Below are 19,740 nucleotides of genomic sequence, written 5' to 3'. Positions count from 1 at the left end.
TTTTACAGGGCTCTGTTTGCACACAGCAAATGTAACTGTGTAGTGATCATTGGTAACTAAGCAACCAGTTATGTTTTATTTCTGTGATCAATTCCTTGCTATCTGTCAAGATTAAGTCTAACACAGCATGTGTCCACAAGGGATACAACAATTTATGGAGTTAAGAACCCATCATCTAAAAGACTAAGAGCAACAGCAGCACAAGGCCCCTGACTTACTGCTCTGACTGCATTCTCTTAGAGACATGGAACCTTTTTCTTTCAGTGCATGAGAAAGTTTAATGGTCTTAGAGTCTTGATGGTTGAGGTAGAAGAAGTTCATTGGCTGCCACATTTTATTCCTGTGATTCAGGCAGTGACAGCCAACCTATATTTGCCTTTTATCTGTTACAACAAATTGTTAACATTCAGAGGCTCTCTCTGATAGTCAAGAAGGCCAAGTGGGACAAGCTTGAGTTGAATTGACAAGCTCCTATGTCCTGGAAGGTCACCCAGCAGTGGACACTGCAGGGGAGCTTCAGAAACTTTTGATTTTCTACTCACTCTTTCCATGGGAACATTTGTTTCTTCTGTTTAACTGTGGATTGTACTCAAAAATTTCAAGGGCTTGGAAAACTCCTTGTCAGGGAGCAAGTAAGGGTGGACATCTCCAGGAAGGAAGGTGAGGTGAAAGCCAGAAAACAGGGCAGGTTGAGACAGGAACCTTGGAAAAGGGGCACAGTCCCCCTGCACCTAAACAGGAAGGGGAGAATGGGTCCCATGATTGGATCTTTTTTCATCCAACAGAGAAACCTGTAGTTCCAACACAGCTCTGATGTCACCAAAGTAAAGCCAGGCAGGTAGAACAAGCACACACAGCATAAGCTAAGGGTCAGGGCAGGGGCTGAATGCAGCTCCCAGGCCAGTGGGTGACAGGAGCAAGGGTGAAGGTCCCAGGTGAGACTGGTCAAAGAATTAGTGGCAGGTGTACAACACTCCTCACTCTAAGCTTGGATCTGCCCTGCTGCCCAAATTCTCTTCCAGAGAAATCACTAGGAGATATTTCATGAAAAAGAAATCCATTTTAGCTTCATGCAAGAAAGAAAGCGTGGTCCATCTGGAGCAGTTTGTAACAACTCTTCCACCTCTGTGTATCTACAGCAAATGTTGTATGGTGCTTAGAAAGAAATCTTTAGAAGCTCCATCTCCAGACTCAGTTTGTGACTTATCCTTGTGGCTGCTTGCTGAAAGGAGCCATATGGATTTTGTACTAAACGTTGCATAAATGCTAGTGTGCAAGTATATTTAGAGGTGACATATGGGCAGTAGTAAATGGAAATGAGTGAGGTTTTTGGTTCAGATTACCACAGGCAAGTTCAGTGAAGCAGATGCACCAGTACGTTAGTCAGGAAGGTTCATTATCTGGAGTCCCAGGTTCAGATCTTGATTGGGGTTTTTTCAACACCTGCTTGTGCTGGCTGATTTTTTCAGCAGTACTAAATGTTTGCCAGGAGATGTAGAAAACTTGAAGACTTCAGCCATTGTAAGAAAAATCCCACAACATACAATCTGGTCTGGGTTATACTGTAGACCAGTCAGAGACAGCAACCTTTATTCTTTGGGGTCCTCTAGGTACAAAGGTACATGTCAGAGTTATTTGCATCAATTTAGAAAAGTTATGTTGTAGTCTAGTAGCTGACAGAACAGCCTGCTATAGCTAGTAGATGTAGGAGATTGTTTTACTTTTGTTTGAATCCTTGCAGAAAACCAGAAAGTCTTGGGTGTGTGGGAGTTTGTGGGCTTCAGTGTCCTCAGTCAGGGAGAGTGGCACTACTCATACTGGCACTGTGTGTCCCAGCTCCTGTTGTGCCTGCCCCAGTCAGGGAGCAGGAACTTCCCCTGTGCTCAGGCAGCAGGTATTTGAGCTGGATCTAGAAGTTCTGAACTGAGACCCATCTGACATCAGATTAGCTGGTATCTGCATAGTAACTGGCTGTGTTAAACCATCTCCTACTTTACTCTTTTTTATTTTTCAGTGTTTGGGGAATTTACTCATAGAGCCTCAAGCAAAAAAAAAAAAAATCCAAATTGAGCAGAGATGGAAATTTTTCATGAAGCTGTAGATAAGGCATCCCCTTTGATGATAATGCCACAATTTTATCTGCTCTGATTAAAAGATTAATTAGATTTAGACCTCTTAATGGACAAAAAAAAATTAAAAAAAGACAGCATCCTGACAGATTTTAGCAACTTGCTCAGAGGTTGTCTTATAGCTAATCCACTCTGGTCCCTACTGTCCCCTCTTCTGTCACAGCCTGATGCCTCTCTTTTACAGCCTCACCTGCACATTAAACAGCAGCCATAAAGGATTTTTGCCAGCTGATGTGTCCTTTTTAAAGCCTACTCATTGCACCACGTGCATTTCTCTTTGCATAGGGAAGTAGTTAGCTTTGAATGTCACCCAGGCCTATGGAGGCAAGTGGGAAGATGGATTATGTTGGCAGCAATCCATCCATCTGTTCATCTGCCAACCCTAATGTTTAGCTTTTCAAGCTCCCAGTTGTCTTAAATAGTGCTGACCTACAGGGTCTGGGGTGGGAAATGTCACATAGCTCGTTTAGTCTTCCATTTCTTAAGTGGTAATTAAACTTTCTGAGGTGTTATAGATACATGCAGGAATTGTTGGTGGACAGTACTTATGAGTTTGAGATTATTTTCTGGGATGCTGTGTTGCATGAGGCTCTTACCACAATGTTGGCTGCAGCATCTCCACTGTATCTTCTCAGAGTACTCCTTAAAAAAGGTCTTTACAAAGAATTCCTGCCTGTTTTCCATGAGGGATTAGATGTCTGCATGGACACTGTTTCCTCTCTTTTGATTGGGATTGTGAAGTTGTATCAATAGTGTGGTTTTGCCTTCTTGCTATGCAGCTTTGGATAGGTGTGTGTACTTTGTGACAATCACAAAGGCTGCAAACACTGGGTGCTGTGTTATTAAAAAAAAAAAAACTGGCTGGTTGCCTGCAACTCTGCCTTGATGCTCTTGGTTTAGATTTTAGCACTACTTCGGTAAAATAAATGTGCATGCAAGAATTCTCATCAGCTACTATGAATTGTGTCTTATTTTTTCCCAGTTGCAAAAAAAAATAAAGGTTAACAAGAATGTAGTGAGCTTCATTAGGCTCTTGGAATATTTTGCAAAATGGCATGGAAGTAATGATACCTAACTCAGGCTGTGAGAACCCAGAGCTGGTTGGATACTGCCAGCTTCAGACTCTGCAGCAAGTTACTGGCATAAGTGACATGGAGTGTCTTGTGATTCTGGTTCCAGGGTGGGTCTTCATCACACTTAATGTCATGCAGTCTATATCATATAGCAAATATTTAAGACCAGCAGCACATGGAGAAGGAGTCTGGTTCACTATCCTTCTCCCTCACTCTCTTAGGAAGAGCTGCAAAATTGCTGCATTTATTCTTTTCTTCACCATGTTACATGTGCAGTTGCAAACCTGCACTGCATGAAGATGCGGCTTGCACAAATTATCCAGTACATCTGAGCAAATAAAAACATTTTCTTACAGCTGGCTTTAAACAAGGGGCATGTCCTGCCTCCTCTTCCATCACCTTTCACTGTAGTGTAGGGTCTGGCAGAAAACCAAAAAGGAAGAGTCCCATGGCAATGCTGATAAGTTAGAATATATAGATGTGGTTAGGAACATCCCAAGAGTATATGCATTGGTATTAATCAGTCTTAGAATTTGTTTCTTAATGATGACTTTGCAACATCTCCAGTAAACCATGACATGATGTGTCTAGTGGAGACGTGTGTGGTGAGAAGTCCCATGGATTTGTACAACTGCCTCCAGTCTGATCTCTCCAAATGCTGTTCCTGTGGGGTCACCTGGGTGTTAATGCCCAGTTGGTGTCAAATACAGCCCAGAGTGATTCTCCTATCCTGAACATATCTGATGTGTTTTTAAGTCTTGATATTGTGATCTCAGAAACCTTTGGTGACGAGCTGTTTAGGGCAAATCACACTTGGAAAGCTGCCCTGTGGAATGTGTGCTCCTCACAGCATGCTGGGATTTGTGCCTAAAGGCATTTATCCGTGCAACTCCATGTGGAGGAACCCAGAGCTCCAGCCCAGTGCAAATGCCTTTTCTGCTCAGTCCTAAGCTGCTCTGGGCAGTTCACTGCCTGTTGTGTCTCTGAAGGCACAGAATTGTTTGCAGAAAAGTAATAGCTGCAAACGCAGCAGAACAGCAGTTCCCCACGGGCAGAGATCCTATTTCAAGAAGCTTTTATGTTCCTATCACCTTTTGTTTTCCAGTGTAGTAAAACAGTTCCTGTCCTTCTCTGTCCCTACTGGTTTGTGGTGATACCTCCTTTCTTCCATCCATATCACTCACAGCCCTCCATCCCCATGCTCCTAGCTGGGGAAGAGGCAGGACGCTGCAGCTGCCTCTGTGCTCTCCAGCCTGGCCAGCAGTAGGTCAAACAGAGCACTTAGATGTGCTAATTGCAAGTCACAACATTTCCTACAGGGAAGACATCAGCTGGAGTTGTCTCCAGCCATCAGTATTCCTTAAAGCCTCTTGTATAGACAGGCAGGCAAGAAGAGATAGAAAGAGAAAATCCAAGTAATTTCCATAGCTAATTGAAATGGAGGGGAAGGGAAGAGGTGCAAATCCAACTTGAAAGGGCAGCCTTTGCCTTTGATAATCAACTGGGAAAAATAACATACTGGAGCATTGAAGAATATGAAACAAAAGTAAATAAATGATGCTGTCAGTCTGATCAAAGGGTTGCTATACAAGAGAGACCCTCTGTCAGTGCTGGTCCAGCCTCCATGTGCTTAGGAACCTTGCCTGGTAAATTTGATGAACAGCTAGATGTAATGTAGAGAAAGGAACTGAATTTTCCCCTTGGGATCTGTTTCTGATGTAAAGTGCTTTCAGACTCTGTAGGCCATTAGAACTAGGGATATCAAAAGTTGCAAAAGAGAGGGGCAGGGTAATTTTGTTTCCAGTTCCTGAATTCATATGGAGGCAAAGAATCTGAACACACTGACACATCCATTGGATCTGATCTGCACTGGGGCATTTACTGGCAAAACTATCCATGTAATGCTGTTGCTATAGATAATGCTCCCCTGTGGATATAATTCTTCTGTAATAACAGATCCAAAAGAATAAAAGCTTTCTGGGGTAAGAGTGCCTGTCAGGTGATGGAGTGATACATGCCTGGAGTGGTACTACTGTTAGGAGTAAAAGGTTCTTTAGTAAATTTGTATGTACTCCTAGTCATAAAACAAAGCAGAAAAGATAAGAGTCTTTGCTAAGACAAAAAGCATAGTCTAAAATTTGCTAATCATACTAAAATCTCCCTCGAAACAAGGCATCTTGCAGTTTGTGCACTCCTTGGTGGGCTTAGATAAATAGCATCAGTAGAGAAAGACGGAGTTCCACTGGAGCTTTATCACTTCTTCATTAATGTGCCACCAACATGAATTAGGAATGATTTCCCAGAGAAAGCAAGGTCAGAGAGAAGTGTTATTTTAGAAAGATGGCTCCTGTGCCCCAAATCCCAAGAACACTTTTGCAAAGTGAAAGGACCCGATTGTGACTGTAGCCCAGCCTGTCATTTCCAGTGGTCACTTGGTTGGGATGAAAGGTGAAAGGTTGCTCTAAACTGCACATTGCAAAGTAGGAAGCCAAGAGAGAGCCCATGACACCACCTTCAAAGAGAGCACAGCACTGAGCCTCAGCGAAATACAGCAAAAAACTGCAACGGTGGCTTTTCCACGCTTGAAGCAGCTCTGGAGAGGCAGGGGGTTCCCAGTGGCTATCCAGGCAGCTGAATGAAATTGTCACTTGTGATAAGGCATCCTGAGAGCTGGGGGAAATCCTGGCTCTGTGCCCACTGGCACAGGTCCAAGTGATTTCACTGGAGCCAAGATTTTTATTCTGTATGTGAAATGAACTGGCAGGGTGAAGCTGCAAAAGTAATGCCTAGTAATGAAATCCACTTGCAGCACTGCACCTCTGCACCAGAGCTCTGCTGCAAGCAGGAGTGTTTGCGCTGGCTCTGGGGAGCACCGTGCTGTTCTTGTAGAAGGCAGGAGGAGGCAAGATGTGTGAAGTGCCACTGAATTCATCAAGTATGTCACATAACTGCCCATTTGTAGGCAAACTCACATTTTTGTTGACCCACTTTTTTTTTTTTTTTTTTTTTTGCTAGCTTTCCCAGGATTCCCACCAACACCACAGAGTATCCATCAATATCACCATAGCAACAAGAAGTCATTAATGGTATCCTGCCTATTGACAGTCAGAATCTACAGGGTGCTGATCTGGGTGGTAAGCCATCACCATCAGTTTCAATGAGAAAGGAAAGGGCTCAGGGTCTCTGTGGAATCAATCCTTTCATTCTCCATCCTCTGCATCTCCCCAGAGAAGTCCTGCATTGTGTAATGGCAATAAGGGACATATTTCTTCCCTTAGCAAGTTCTGTGCAGTGTGTGCTTAGGGAACTGCTGCCAGGAAAAAATGTGGCTGGATTTGTTGCACAAGTAGGGATAAATGTGCCTCTCTTGGGTTTGTTTGCACGGGGCTGTGGTTCTGAGAGACACTTTACATTGCAAATAAGCAACTTATCCTGTAAACCTCCAGGGAGTTCAGAGCAAAGCGGGAGGCTTGGGGGCCAGGAAAGGGGAATGGCAGGCTAAACTGTGAGAGGAGATAAAAGACATGTCATATAATTCTGCTAAATGGTGAAGGAAGGGAAATTCTCAGCAGGTGTAAATTAGCATTGACAAGCAATACTGATTTACACCCAGCTCATGGTCTGGTCCACAGTTTAATCAGCTGAAAAGCATCAGCATCTGAAAGGGAGGGGGCTGTTTAGAGAGGCCCGTGGGAGGAGTTGAAAATCTTTGCAAAAGAAGAAAATAAATTCTTTTTGGTAGGTAGGGAAGAACCTGTGATGTTCCTTGGAACTGATGCAAAGACAGAGCCAGGCCAGCTGCACCAGCTCCCTGTCAGGACTCCCACTGCCTTGTAGTGGGCATCATGCAGTGCTGGACCTTCTGAGGATACATCCCTCAACTGATACAGGTGGTGGGCACAGGCCTGCCTGGTTTTCTGTAGAAGCACTGCTGAGTGCCTCCAGAGCCAAAGGAATGGGAAGTTACTGCCTGTGGCCATCCATGCCTTGCCAGGACTACTGGCACTGCTGTCATCCACATTTGGCAAACCTGCCTGCCAGCAGCATGACACAGTGCCTGACAGCTTTGGGATGTAACCAAGTAAGGTGTAGGATGAGAACATACATGTCCCTCCCTGTCCTCAACACCCCCTTCCTCCCCTGAGATCTCGTTCTGATCTCACGTGTGCTGGCATGGAAGAGCTCTGCTCATCCACCTGCCCTAAGCTTCAGGGACTGCTGGAGTGGCTTCCAGTGCAAAGTTAACAAACTGGGATCAACAGAATTAAGTTTTGGGACTTCTTTCCCCATCAGTGAGATGGGAGCCAAGGTTCATGTTGCCTGGTTGGAAATACTGATGCAGTAAGCCACTGGTGCACTCAAAGTTTAACATTTGTGGCTGTGCTGCAAAAAATGTTTTCCTAGTACAAGGAAAGTAGTAGAACTTTGGACACACAGCTGATTCTTAGAATTAGGGTGTGATTTCTTTCCTGTGCCCTATGCATTTTAAGGGTTAGGCTGAGATTCTCAGGACAATTGTAGAACAAGGAAGAAGGAATACCTTCAGCCACCCCGAGGGAGCCAACTGCATAGGACTGGTTTGCTGTTGTCCTTCTGGGACTGGTGGAAGCAATGTATTAGGGATGGGAAGTGCTGTTTCTGTGTGCCATGATGGTTTTGTATTGCTAGTTCAGCCAGGGGCATCTCCACCCTGAAAGAAATCCAGCATCATGACTCAGGCTCTGCAAATCATGAGATTAAATCATTAGTTAAATGACAATATTATAAATGGACTTGATTTTCTTTTTCCCAGTGTGACTTAGTTTTTTACCTGTTTCTTGCCAGAAAGTGAATGAAAGTGGTGAGTTGAAATGCCAGTCTTCAATGCACAAAAGCTGACAGCATTCAGCTTAGGTGAAGGCTCTGTTGGTCCTCTCACATGCTACAAGGGGAAGGGAGCAGCCAGCCCTTTCCTGCTGCTGGCTTATTTTACTCACTGTCAGTTCTCCTACTCAACTGACCCATTTTGCCTTGCTTTTTTTTGCACTGTCCCTTCTGCCTTCCTCAAACCCATGCAGAGAGGATCAAGACAGTTTCAGATGATCTGAGGTGTAGTTCCCCACCTCATCATTTTTCAGCTGCAGACGTGCTCCATGTGTGTTGCTCTTTCCAAAAGGATGTGCTGCTGACCACAGCTGGAGGCAGAGCACTGGGCTGGCAGTACTGGGCTGCCTCACAAAGGCGTGTGAGTCACTGGCTGAGCATATCAGGGCTGGGCTGGGGCACACCTCTGGCAGGGAGCCAGAGGAGAATGGTCTGGAGCTGGCACTGAGAAGTCACAACTGATGTCGGACCCTTTGCTGGGACTGAGCTTCAAGTCACAGCCTTAACCTTTTCTTCTCCCCACTTCCCAAGAAATAACAAATTCACTCATAGCCATATTGAAACCATTTTCTGCAGTTAGTGCTGATGTTATACCTATGCAGAGTGGGAATTTGAAGGAGAAGTAGAGGTGCCAGCTTGTAAAGTGAGCTGACATATGGCTTTATAATTCCCAGATCTCACAGGGGGATGGGTAGGTTTTCCTGGCTCAGGTTTGCCTTTGAGAACTGCGTGTGTCTTTGCCAGGTATGGAGCAAGGTCAGAGCCTGTGCTCAGATCATGTCTGTTCCTCGTAAGGCCAACAGTGAGTGATGTGTGTGCGTGCCAAGATGAAGGGGGTTGGTCAGCAAAATCTGCTCTGCCTGACCCAAAGGCCTGGGAATGCTTGCTTTGTTCATGGTGTCTGCACAGGTCAGGGGAAGCCACCTGGGTCCTGAGCATCAGCTGACTCAAGCCTGAGCATCGTCTCTGCAGGTTATAACCCTGTGGACTCCTTCTGCAGCTGTAACAGGGGAGCAGAGTGGCTCACAGTGTTACAGACAAGGGCAGCATCTGTCAGTCAGATGTACCCTGCAGGTTCATAGGTGCTGTGGGGGATCTTCCCACCAGGGGACTTCATTGCAAATGGAACTTGCTTCTCCTGAGAGGGAGTCATCCAAAGGAGCTTTGTCGTCATCCAGGGTGTTGAGTCACTGAAAGCTTGGCAGATGGTGGATGCTTCACAGCTGATAATGACAAGCAACTCCAGCTGGGAACACTTGATGGGGGTGTCACACTGATGTCTCCAGGAGCATTTGCTACAGAATAGACTTACTCAGCCCTCCTTTGCTACAAGATGAATGTCAGTCCTCTGGAGCTCCAGTCCCTCTGCTGCATCATCAGCAGGACTGTTGGAGCAATATTATCCAAGAGATTGAGTGGTGCATTGGTGAGACAAAAAGAGGCACCAAAAGCAGGGAATCAAGAGGGACCACAAGTCACCTTGCAAGTATGCTACCTGAAATCAGTATGCTAGAATGCCTACCCTTGGAGGTAGGCTGGAAGCATCATCTCATCATAACCTTTTTGAAAGAGGAACAAGGGGAAAACCATGATGGGTGTCAAGAAGGAGAAGCTGCTCAGACTGAGAGAGCAGCCAGAAAAATTTGTCAAAGGCACTGCTGCCAAGTGCACAGGTGTGTGGAGCAGTAGGGCTTCTCAGGTGAAACCTTTTATGTCAATAAAAATAGTTCCCAAACAGCTTAAAAATCCTATAGAAAAGAAGCCAGGAATACTTAAGTGAGTCAATAAAATTTTGAGAGTAGCTTTTCCACTGCCTTGAGACTATTTTAGAGCCAATCTGGCCCAAATATAAACTCACATGAAGTTATGGTGATTCCTACACTCTCCCTGTTGGAACTGAGCTGATCCATAGCAGGATGTTCCCATGGTGATCAGCAGATACTGTGGACAGATTCTCCTGTGACACATCTGCCTGGCACATGTGTGCCCTTTGGCTGCTCTGACCAGCCAGCCCTGATTGTGGCCAAGACCAGTTTTTCTGGACAAGTTGTTAACAGCAAGCTGTTGAGTTATGCTGAAGGCAGTGGGATGGAGGAAGACTTGGAGAAGCAGGAAAGAAATCCATAAAGGATTAGGAAAAGAGATGTGAAAGGAGGAAAATGGCTAGACAATATCATGTGGTGAAGCAAGCAGCTCATAACAGAGCAGAATTTAATGTCATTGCCTGTGCACCCTCTTGAGCCTGGGCTGTACTGTGTCTTCAGGGGATCCCCATGCCAAGCTGTCTCTGAGACTTTGTGGTTCTTGCTTATGCTTAAGGTGAGAACAGAGGGACTATAAATCAGTGAGCAGACTATAAAGGTTATTGTTTTCCCATTATTACCTGGTTTTGAAATCAATCTGGCAGCTGTTCCTCTTGTTAGCAATCCTGAGTTATGCCATACAGAGGACAATGAAAACAGTGATAGTACTGTAAACTCAGGGAAAGTTATGGTTAGCTGTTTACCCTAGGAAGGAGAAAGAAACCCAGGAAATTGTACTGGTTTAGAGAGCTACTGTGGCTGTACCTCTCCTGCTACAATTAACAGACACTATATAAGCTGTGCTCCTGTTTCAGCTGCTACAACAGACAAAGAAAACCCCAAGAAATTTAACTGCAGTCACTTTATCTCCATCAACCAGGTTCTGCAGCACAGCACTGGTTAAGAGAACAGCTAAGAAAGCAAATACAGCCAAGGCACCTTTCTTTTTCTTGTTAACCTTTAATATTAAAAAAATAAAACATCTGGCATTCTTTCCCTTGAGACTGCTGGTGTTCTGCTAGGCAGCTGAAGTGATGTGCATGACGTGTCAGTAAACAGATCATGCTGTGACCATGAGGTTTGCTGTATCAGATAGCACAAAACTCACAGCAGTAAAATAGCTTGATAAAATCCTTTAGATAGCTCTTTGAAATGTTCTGTTCACATCCCTCTAACTGGCTGGATCTCTGAAATAAAAGGGAGATTGTAGTCCAGAATAAACCAACCTCTGTTCAGTGCTGCAATTTGCAAAACCTAATGCAGAGACATTAGAATAAAACCTGAAGGTTAGTGTAATCTCATATTTCAAGATGGAGTAAGGATCTGCTGTTATTCCCCTCCCTTGGAAGCAGGAGTTTGGTGTGATGGCCATGACTCAGAAGCTCATTTGCTTGTGACTGAAATGTTGTAAATGTGGAAAGTGGAAAATGTACCAGTCTCACTTGATGTCTCTGATCAAGCAGGAGATGCCAGACAATAGCAAGCTGCTCTTCACCGTTTCATGGAACAATGAGAAGTCTGTAGAGTAAATCTTGCTGCAGTGAGCTCTGAAAAGCAGCACCAGGAAACCTACTCAGCCCTGCCAGATTTGGTGGCTTCTTTTCCTGAGGCCTTGTGAGGCTGTGATCCCTTGCCCTGCTATTCCTGGAGTCCTTGAGCATGTCTGGCCTTCTCCACAGTGTTTTTCATCAGCAATGAGCTACTTACCCTATGCGTGCCTGCTTCATCCTCCTGACACTTTGTCTCGTGCTTTGCTGAGAAAGTCAGCCAGGCAGAACAGTTCTGATGTGTTTGGGAAGAAATAATTTATCCTTCAAGCTTTAATCCTTGAGAAATAAGTTCTTGGGGGGGATTTTACAGGAAAATTAAGGTTAATGGCAAGTCTCCAAGCAGGCACTTATCAGAGTAGTGGAGAAGTTGATTAAACAGAATCACATGGCAGAAAATAAGCTGAGCACACATTGCCCTTAGTCTTATGTTCACTTAAGGCATAAGGCTCATAACCACTAGAAACTTTTCAGTCCTTGAGCCAGGGAGCAGGAAAATGTTTCACAGACAATGTGATTGAGGAGCAATGACATGCTCCAGCAGCAGCCAACACTAAACTCTGCTTTGCTATTTGGTCTGGAATAAGTGACCATAGGCTTGGAGGACTGCTGGTCTAGAATAAAGCCTGAGCTTTGGGTAGGTGTGGACAGGACTGCCTGGAAGTACCCAGGGGGGTAAACAAAGGAGCCTCAATCCACAGTGCTCACATATACTGGGGAGTGACAAATTTGGGATAGGCAGCTCAGTGCTTGGTCTAACTGGAGGAGAGCACAGGATACATTAGGGCTGCTGTGTACCTTTAGGAGAGGGTAAATGAGGACTCAGAGTTGGATCACCATGTAAGAAATTAGCATTTTCTTCCTTCCTTCTGTTGCCTTACACTTCATTGACCTTTGCTAGTCAGTACCTGGAATCACCTGCTGTAGCTATAGCATGTACTTAAAGCTCTGAGGTGGTGGGAGGACAAACTTTCAAGCTGCTGTGGTTCCCAATGTTTCCTTGTTGGTGACCATATAAGACTGCAGCTAAATACTCTGTATGTGTCATGGGCCTGCAAGTATTTGCTCAGAGATCATCTCTAGCTTATCAGCTAGAAACATTAACTTGGTTTGGGGTTTTTTCTGTCTCCATCTTGTGCTCTCCTCCAGCAGACTGCCTACAACAGGCTTGTGGCCGTGTTACTTGGGCACTGAATGTGTGTTTTATATCATGGGGTGTCAATGGCCGGACAAATGCAGGCATCTGAGCTGAAACTATGTGCAGTTGCTGTGTGCCATGGAGCACAAGAACAGGGGAAGGAGGGAGAAGCACTCAGTATTTCCTTGTTACAAACCAGGGACAAATTACCTGTTTTAGAGAGACCGCTGCTTTTCTCCTGCTCCAGGCAGCCCTGAGCAGCAGGGGAAGGAGGCTGTGCCCCAGCCAGTCCCCTGTCCAGGTCATGACTCGGGCAGCAGCTGCCTTGGGTGCTCAGTGAAATTAAGCTTAGCTGCCTGACATGCTGTGTGCACAACCCTCAGGGCGGGGACATGGAGGAACAGGCAAGATCACAAGAGTTCAGCTGGAAAGAGATGGTCCTTCCAAGAGTGGAGTGACAGGGAACAAAGTTGCTGCTGCCTGAGCTGGCTGTTATGAGATCTCCACAGCTGCCCTGCAGGTGTTAGGGGGAACAGAACTCACTGATTTCTGAGACTCCCTCTCACTCCAGCCAGGGCACCAGACCCCCTTTCCCACCACCTGTGAGCTACATCCATGTGCACCTTTGCTCTGAGCTCTCCTGGAAGTATCAGAGGGACTTCCTGTGTCAGAAGTGCTTAAACCAAAAAATCACTGTTCAAAGAAAAAAAAAATCACCCCCAATGGGTGACGAATATTAAAATTAATTATTTGGAAACAAAATTCCCATCCTTCTGCACTTAATCCAGTAAGTTTCCATTCTTGCCTACATGTCAGCAAACTTTGTGCAGCCTCCTCTGTAAAGTCTCTGTCCCCTGCTGTCTCTTAGCCAGCTCTGGCTGTTCTCTGTCTTCTCTGGCTCCTCTGCTCTGCAAACCTGCCTCTGGCTCCCACTCTCTGTCCCTTACTCCGCCTGCCCCACTGTGCCCACAGGAGGTTTCTTCCAGCTGCTCCTTGCCTGAAAGTGACTTTTGCCATCTCATGAACATTTTCTGGAGAATCCTGCCCTGACAAAGCAGCAGCAGGTCCCTGCTGCCTGGCAGTGCTTGAGAGCCCTGGTACCTTCAATGGCTGCTGGGGAAATGGGCTGTTCTGCAGTGCAGAGGGGTACCCTCACCTCCTGGAGGGTTTGAGGCATTCCCCTGAGGAATGGAGGGGTATAAACCCTCCTGCATGGCCCGTGCTGTGCACTTGAGCAGGCAGGGACAGAGTGGCCCCTGACCTCCCATGCCTGGCATCTCTGTAGCTGACCTGCAGCCCATGGAGGGGTCAGCTCTATGAGCCCAGACAGTGAACTTCCACCTGAAGAGAATCATGGGCAAAAAGCAATTGTCTTCTCAATGCTGCCCATCTCTTGGTGAATGGAGCATGACAGATCCCACCCTGTTGTTTCTGTGCCTCTGCTTCCTTGCTCCTCTCCTGACTGCTTCTGCCCCTGCCTGTGCACTTTCTGCTCTGGCCCCCTTGCTGTTCCATGCACACATGCAGAGCCTGCCAAGCCAGTGTCCAGCCCAGGATCCTGCCTCACGTGGGCCTTGCTTTCTCTTCAGGCCTTACTCTGTGTAACTCCCTGCCTTGGGCAAGGGCAGCTTTATTCTCTGTTCTCACTGCAGCAAGGCTGTTTTCTCTTTCTTCTTGTTCTGAAAGCACAGTGCCAAAAGTATGTGGTGGCTTTTAGTCCTGTGGCTGTGACCTGATCACAGACCAACCTGACAGGGCATGGCATCCTTTATTAACAGCACTTTCTCACAGGAGCCCTCTGGCACTACCAGGAGCCATACTCTCTGCTCAGTGACTGGCTTTCACATCATGTAATTCTTTCTTTCTTGACAGATTATGTTATAACCTATGAGCACAGAAAGTCCTGATCCTCACGTTTCTCTGCTGTCACCTGTGGGCTCCTCCAGAGCCGTGAAGAAGGGGGAACTCCAGCCCCACCATGAGAAGACCGGGTGAGAAGTGCCTGTGGCATTTTGGGGAACAGCACACTTTGAGAGCTAGTTTTAATTTTTGTTTTTAGCAGTTATGAAGGATGCAAATTATGTTCTTCATTCAGCAGTGAACTACAGGAGCAGTTCTGCCTTCCCTCTCTGGGATGAGATTAGGCAAAATTTCATTAATGCAGGGAAAATATGCTAATTTGAGCCACTCTAAGCAAGGGATGAATCAAGCTCATAGTGTGTTAGCAAAATTGTCTTCCAGGCAATACAGTACCTCAGACTTTTTCTCAGATAGATGTCTGTTGGTGCGTCACATGGCTAGGTGCCTGTGGTGTCAGCCTTCAGGGAGTAACAAACCTCTTCATTCCCTTCCTGATCAAGGTGGCTGTGCTGCCTGAATAGTTGGCCATGTGGAGAATCCAGCTGCACTGCAGAACAAACAGTCTGAGCTGTAACTGGTTCTGTCTTGCTTTATCAAGACCTCTTCCTGTGTGTTCACCCTGGTTGGTTCTTGCCTGGATTATTATTAAAGACTCATGCCCCACCATCCCAGCTCTATCTTGTCTTTACGAGTCTCAGGCTAACCCCATATCCCCTGCCCAATCTTACTCTCCTTTACATATGGCACTCACTCATTCCCTTTGCCTCTGGTTGCCAAGGAAGGGAGTGGACTAGACTGTAGCAGACACTGATGTCTTGTGTGACTGCTGGCAAGTCCATGAGGCCTAAATCCCTAAAAGAAATCTAGAGTCTCTCCATTCAGTGTAAGGAGGCTCTGTCCACTTCCAGCAAGGGCATAGCCACTTAGTCTTCGTCCTGCTGGCCCAAACTGGAGTTTAGGGATTTAATTCTCCACTCTGAACATATGATTTAGTCAGTTAGACTCCCTGGGCCTTGCAGTGCTGAGCACAGCTCACAGGAGGAGCCTTGAAATGCATAGCTTTCTCTTTTGGGGTCTCCATTGAGCTGTCATGGGAAGATGATCATTTGAGCCTGTGGCTAAGGAGTCAGGAGGGTGCATTTGTGCAAGTCTGTAAGATACCTTTGTCTCTGCACTGGGAAGGCCTTGGCAATGCTTGACTACCATATGCACTCAGTATATGTATCATATGTATCTTCCTTGTGAAGAGTGAATCAGAGCAGTAAGGGGCTGCAATGTGACTGTCAGGCACAAAACCACCATCTGTCAGCGTTCTTCCTCCTTGCTACTTGAGTCTTCAAAGAGAGCACAGTTATGTCATTCTTTCCTGGCCCCAGCATCCCCCTAAACTCATACACTCTTGTCTGCACCCCATTTTAGGGAAAGAACCTCACTATCTCTTGTAAACCTATCGTCTCCATAGTGTTGCTGTGTGAGTAAGCTGAGCCTGCAGCAAGCACTTCTGAGCATTTGTCTCTAGAGCTGGGCAATGTTATTGTGAGGGAATTGCTGAGGGTAGGTAGGAAAAACTTCTCCAAATTCAGACAAGTAGTGTAAGGCCACTGTTGGCTTGGCTGGAGAAGAAAAAGCTTGCCTGTCCCAAGCCCCAGAGCTCATCGCCCAGTTACGCTGCTCTGCTCCTGCACAAGCTGTTGGTGTTGGATTCTGCATACCCTGGAAGCAGACCTGCTGCTGCATCCTGCAAGTCAGCACCCAGCTGCTTCAGTAACTCATCTTTCCTTCCGTTCACAGGTCTTCTACGCATGGCGACTCCACCCATGTGAGAGCTCTCTTAAGTGAGTGCCCAGCAGCACACTTTGCTGTCTGTGGTCTGTGGACATTGACTGGCATCTAAGCGACACCCCAGCTCCCTCCTCTCCCCCTAGACGCCACTGTCCTAGAGCCTCCATGTGCATTTGCTATGACATACATCAGTGTTGATGAGAGACAGGAACACTGCCGGGTGATCTCGAGCTGCCAAAATAATCAGCTCTGTGCACAACATGGCTTAAAGGATTTTTCAGTTAGCAGCATGCATCCACTAAAGAACCTAGACACTCATATTTTTTCTGGGGACTTCCACACTCTTGCCTGCCACACAGGCAAGGCACGTTTGGCCAGTCCCGTGGAAAACCGGATGTATCGGAGTGTGGAAAACCTACACTGGGCAGCAGTTGCTGACTGTGGGCTGTATTCTCACTGCCGGAGCCTGGATAACGAGATCATCTTTCGCTATAGAGGCACCACTCAGTGGACAGAAGGCTGTGTGGATGTGGCCCCAGTACAGAGTGCATCAGACTCTCTGAGGAACCTTTCTCTCCGTGCTAAACAGACATCTCGATCCGCACAGGATGTGCTCCTCCCTCCCTTTGCCAAAGTGCCTCAGTGGCTCTTCCCTTCTGCTCAGGAGAGAGCCCTACACGGGGATGCCAGAAAAGAGCTGAAGGAGAAGCTGAGGCTGCACAGCAGCAAGGTGGCAGAGCCCTGTAAGCCAGTGCGCCCACAGGTGGCCCTGCCTGAGCTGATGGCCCAGGAGTGCTCTGGATGCCCGGTGTGCCGGCAGTGCAGGAACGGCTGTGCTGGGAACTGCTGCACCGTCCTGGTGGAGCACACTGCTATCAGGCACAGCCTCACAGCGGGACAGGGACTGTGCTTTGCACACACGATCATCAGTCCAGAAGACATCAAGCAGGAAGCTCAGAGGAGGCTTCAGCTCCGAAGGCAGAATAGCTCCCCGAATTTGCCCCTTCAGCTTGCTGGGGAAAGCCATGAGAAGAGCAAATCCAGAACAGCAGAGACCGTAGAACAGTACAGTGGGGAAACAGGTGGCAAAGTCACATTGGGACAGAACAAGAAAGGCCACTGCAAAGGGAGGCTCTACATACCCACCTTTGAGGAGTTCAAGCAAATGAGAAGTAAGGAGGGAAATTCATCTGACAGCAGCAGTGGGCCAGCAGATTGCTTGAAAAATGGTCTGCCTGCAAACCAGACACTGGAGGAGGAAAACAGTAAGAATGTCTGTCCAGAAGCTTTAGAGACCAAAGCTGTGAATGAACCTGCTGTCACAGCAGAGGAGGATGATGATGTATTTCATGAAAACCACACCTCTGCTGGGTTTTCCCAAAACCCAGCCACATGGGATGATTTCAAAATGAGCAGTCCTGAGGTGAAGGACAGAACCTTCCAGACCTCCATCCCAGATACATCACCAGTCCCTATTTGCTCCAGTCCTATTCCACGATCACCTCTACAGGCAGGAGCAATGCACAGTGCTGGGCAGATCTTCAGTGATGAGCAGCAGAAGGGAGAGACAAGACAATTAAATGATGTCCTCCACCTTGCAGGGCAGTCACTGACTTCTGAAACCCAGTCCTCTTGCTGTTCATCGCTGCTGTTAGAAGCCACAGACTTATCCAGCTATGGAGCTAAGCTACAAAAAATGAAGGATGAATTCATAGGTTCAGCCTTGGAACTTATTAAGAAAAGGTAACATGCTCTGTGGGGTCGCCTGAAAGCAGTTCCCTTGTTAATGATCTGGTCTTTTTCCTGATAGGTACATTTAATTCCTGTAGCATAAATGTGCTGTTGGCAGAGCCTTTCATCTTGGAGTCTGTGATAGCCGCGTGGACGTGTCTTTAAAGCTGTTCAGCTTAAATTCCACTTTGTGGGGGATTAAACATCAAAAAGCATTTTCATCTAGACTTTGCTTTTTTTGCACCTTAATCCTGTAAAGACAACAGCTGTAAGTAGTTCTGACACCCAGTTTCCCACCCATTTTATTTCTGCATTAAATTGTCAGAATGTCTTTTTTTTTTTTTAAGCATCTGTTAAAAGTAGAAGACAGCCAAAGGATACAAAGTATTGATATGATTCCTTTGAAGAAAGCTGTAGAGTCTGTCCCACCACTGCAGGACATGAATTTAGATAGTGTGACATGCACTAGTGTAGTGAGCAGGTACACAAGGGTGAGATGGCTGCTATGAGTCTTTAATCCCCTCTTGGAGACCTGCACAGGCAGTGAGTGAAAGTACTTGTAAATACTGTCCTTCTGCCATCTCTGTGTAGGCAGCCAGAGAACATACTTCTGTAGGGCCTTCCCCCTTCTCCATCCAGGGTTTTCCCCCTTCTCTGGGTAAGATGTTCACAACGACTGCTTTCTCTGTCCTGATTTTGGACGTTGCAGTCTTATTACCTCCCTCCTGCCTAAGAAATGGGGATCCCTTTCTATGCAAGGTGGCACAGTAGGAATCAGCCAAGTTCTAGAAACTATGAATTTAGAGCAGTAATCACTGTCTTATCATGAGATGAGGCTGATGGGAAAAGAAGTAAGTGTTGGTGGAGTGGTTTGTTTCCATGCACTTTGCTTTCATGATTGGATTTGCCAAGAATTGCATTAGACTTCGTTCCTGGCTGCTTCTGCAATCCACAGATGGGTGTGTGAAATGCCAGGGCATCAACTTTGTGTGCAGTCTTTTTATTTCTAGAATGCCTGGGCTGAGACTGGACTCTAGTTTTGGAGGAGATAATAATGACTTCTGCACAGGAATGAAAGTCATCTGAAAGAATTTAAGTGGGGCTGAAGCAGAGTGACAGTAGAAATAATTCTGCAACTTTATATCCAAAGGGAAGTAGGTGGTGTCAGAGCCCTCAGTGCTTCTCTTCTTAGTGCTTTTCTTCTACAGTATGAAAACCCAATGAAGAGGTAAATGAGAAAGTTATGGGATGCAACCATTTTAATGGATTAGGCTATTTTTGTAATGAGTGTGAAATGAAATACACAGAATGGCATCAGCAGTAAGGGTGTAACAACAGCTGTCTCTTTGCAGATCAATGGTTGTACTGGTGTCTGGAGCCCAAGCTGCATGCAGAGCAGAGTACAGGAAATGAGCAGTGCATATGATCTTCCTTCCCACTACTCTCCCAGCCTCCAAACACTTCCTGCCCAGGGCCTTTATGTGTGGTTTCTGTGCTTTTAATATTCACAGTGGTTTTTGTTTCTGTGAATGGATTCAGTCTCCCTAGTTGGATTTGTTAAAATCTATGAAGAAATTTTTATTAACACCAAAATGACAGTTGATCTAAAAATGTGAATGACAATGGCTCTAGTATTAGAGAGGTAGTTTTATATGTGAAGGAACCACCCTGGCCTTATTGTTTTCAAAGTAATAACAATTAATGGTAATTGTTGTTGCCAAAGCACTGGTCATTAGGAAACTCCACTTTCCTTTGTTTTGAAATTTATCAGTTTTCTATCTTTCACCTGGAGCTGTAATATCCCTGAATATTCAC

At 46.1% G+C, this 19,740-nt stretch overlaps 1 protein-coding gene across 20 annotated transcripts in view; it reads left to right on the top strand.

Moving 5' to 3' along the window:
- The window catches only part of LOC135309103 (uncharacterized), a 58,228-nt gene that overhangs the window by 16,265 nt on the left and 22,223 nt on the right, over positions 1-19,740 (top strand). For 14 of the 20 annotated variants that reach the window (XR_010369426.1, XR_010369427.1, XR_010369423.1 and 11 more), the window contains exons 2-4: positions 6,218-6,336; positions 14,425-14,543; positions 16,204-17,937. Coding sequence is in view for 1 of the 20 variants with exons in the window: in XM_064434990.1 (XP_064291060.1) it covers positions 16,373-17,937 (1,565 nt within the window). In the remaining 19 variants the exon portion in view is untranslated. The remainder of the gene's footprint in view (positions 1-6,217; positions 6,337-14,424; positions 14,544-16,203; positions 17,938-19,740) is intronic. The other 6 variants (XR_010369429.1, XR_010369432.1, XR_010369430.1 and 3 more) reach the window with 5 other exon arrangements.

Source organism: Passer domesticus, chromosome 10 (assembly GCF_036417665.1).
Source record: "Passer domesticus isolate bPasDom1 chromosome 10, bPasDom1.hap1, whole genome shotgun sequence".
In the NCBI taxonomy this organism is placed as follows: Eukaryota; Metazoa; Chordata; class Aves; order Passeriformes; family Passeridae; genus Passer; species Passer domesticus.
Note: the sequence above shows the minus strand (reverse complement) of the source record. Positions and strands in the feature narration are given on the sequence as shown.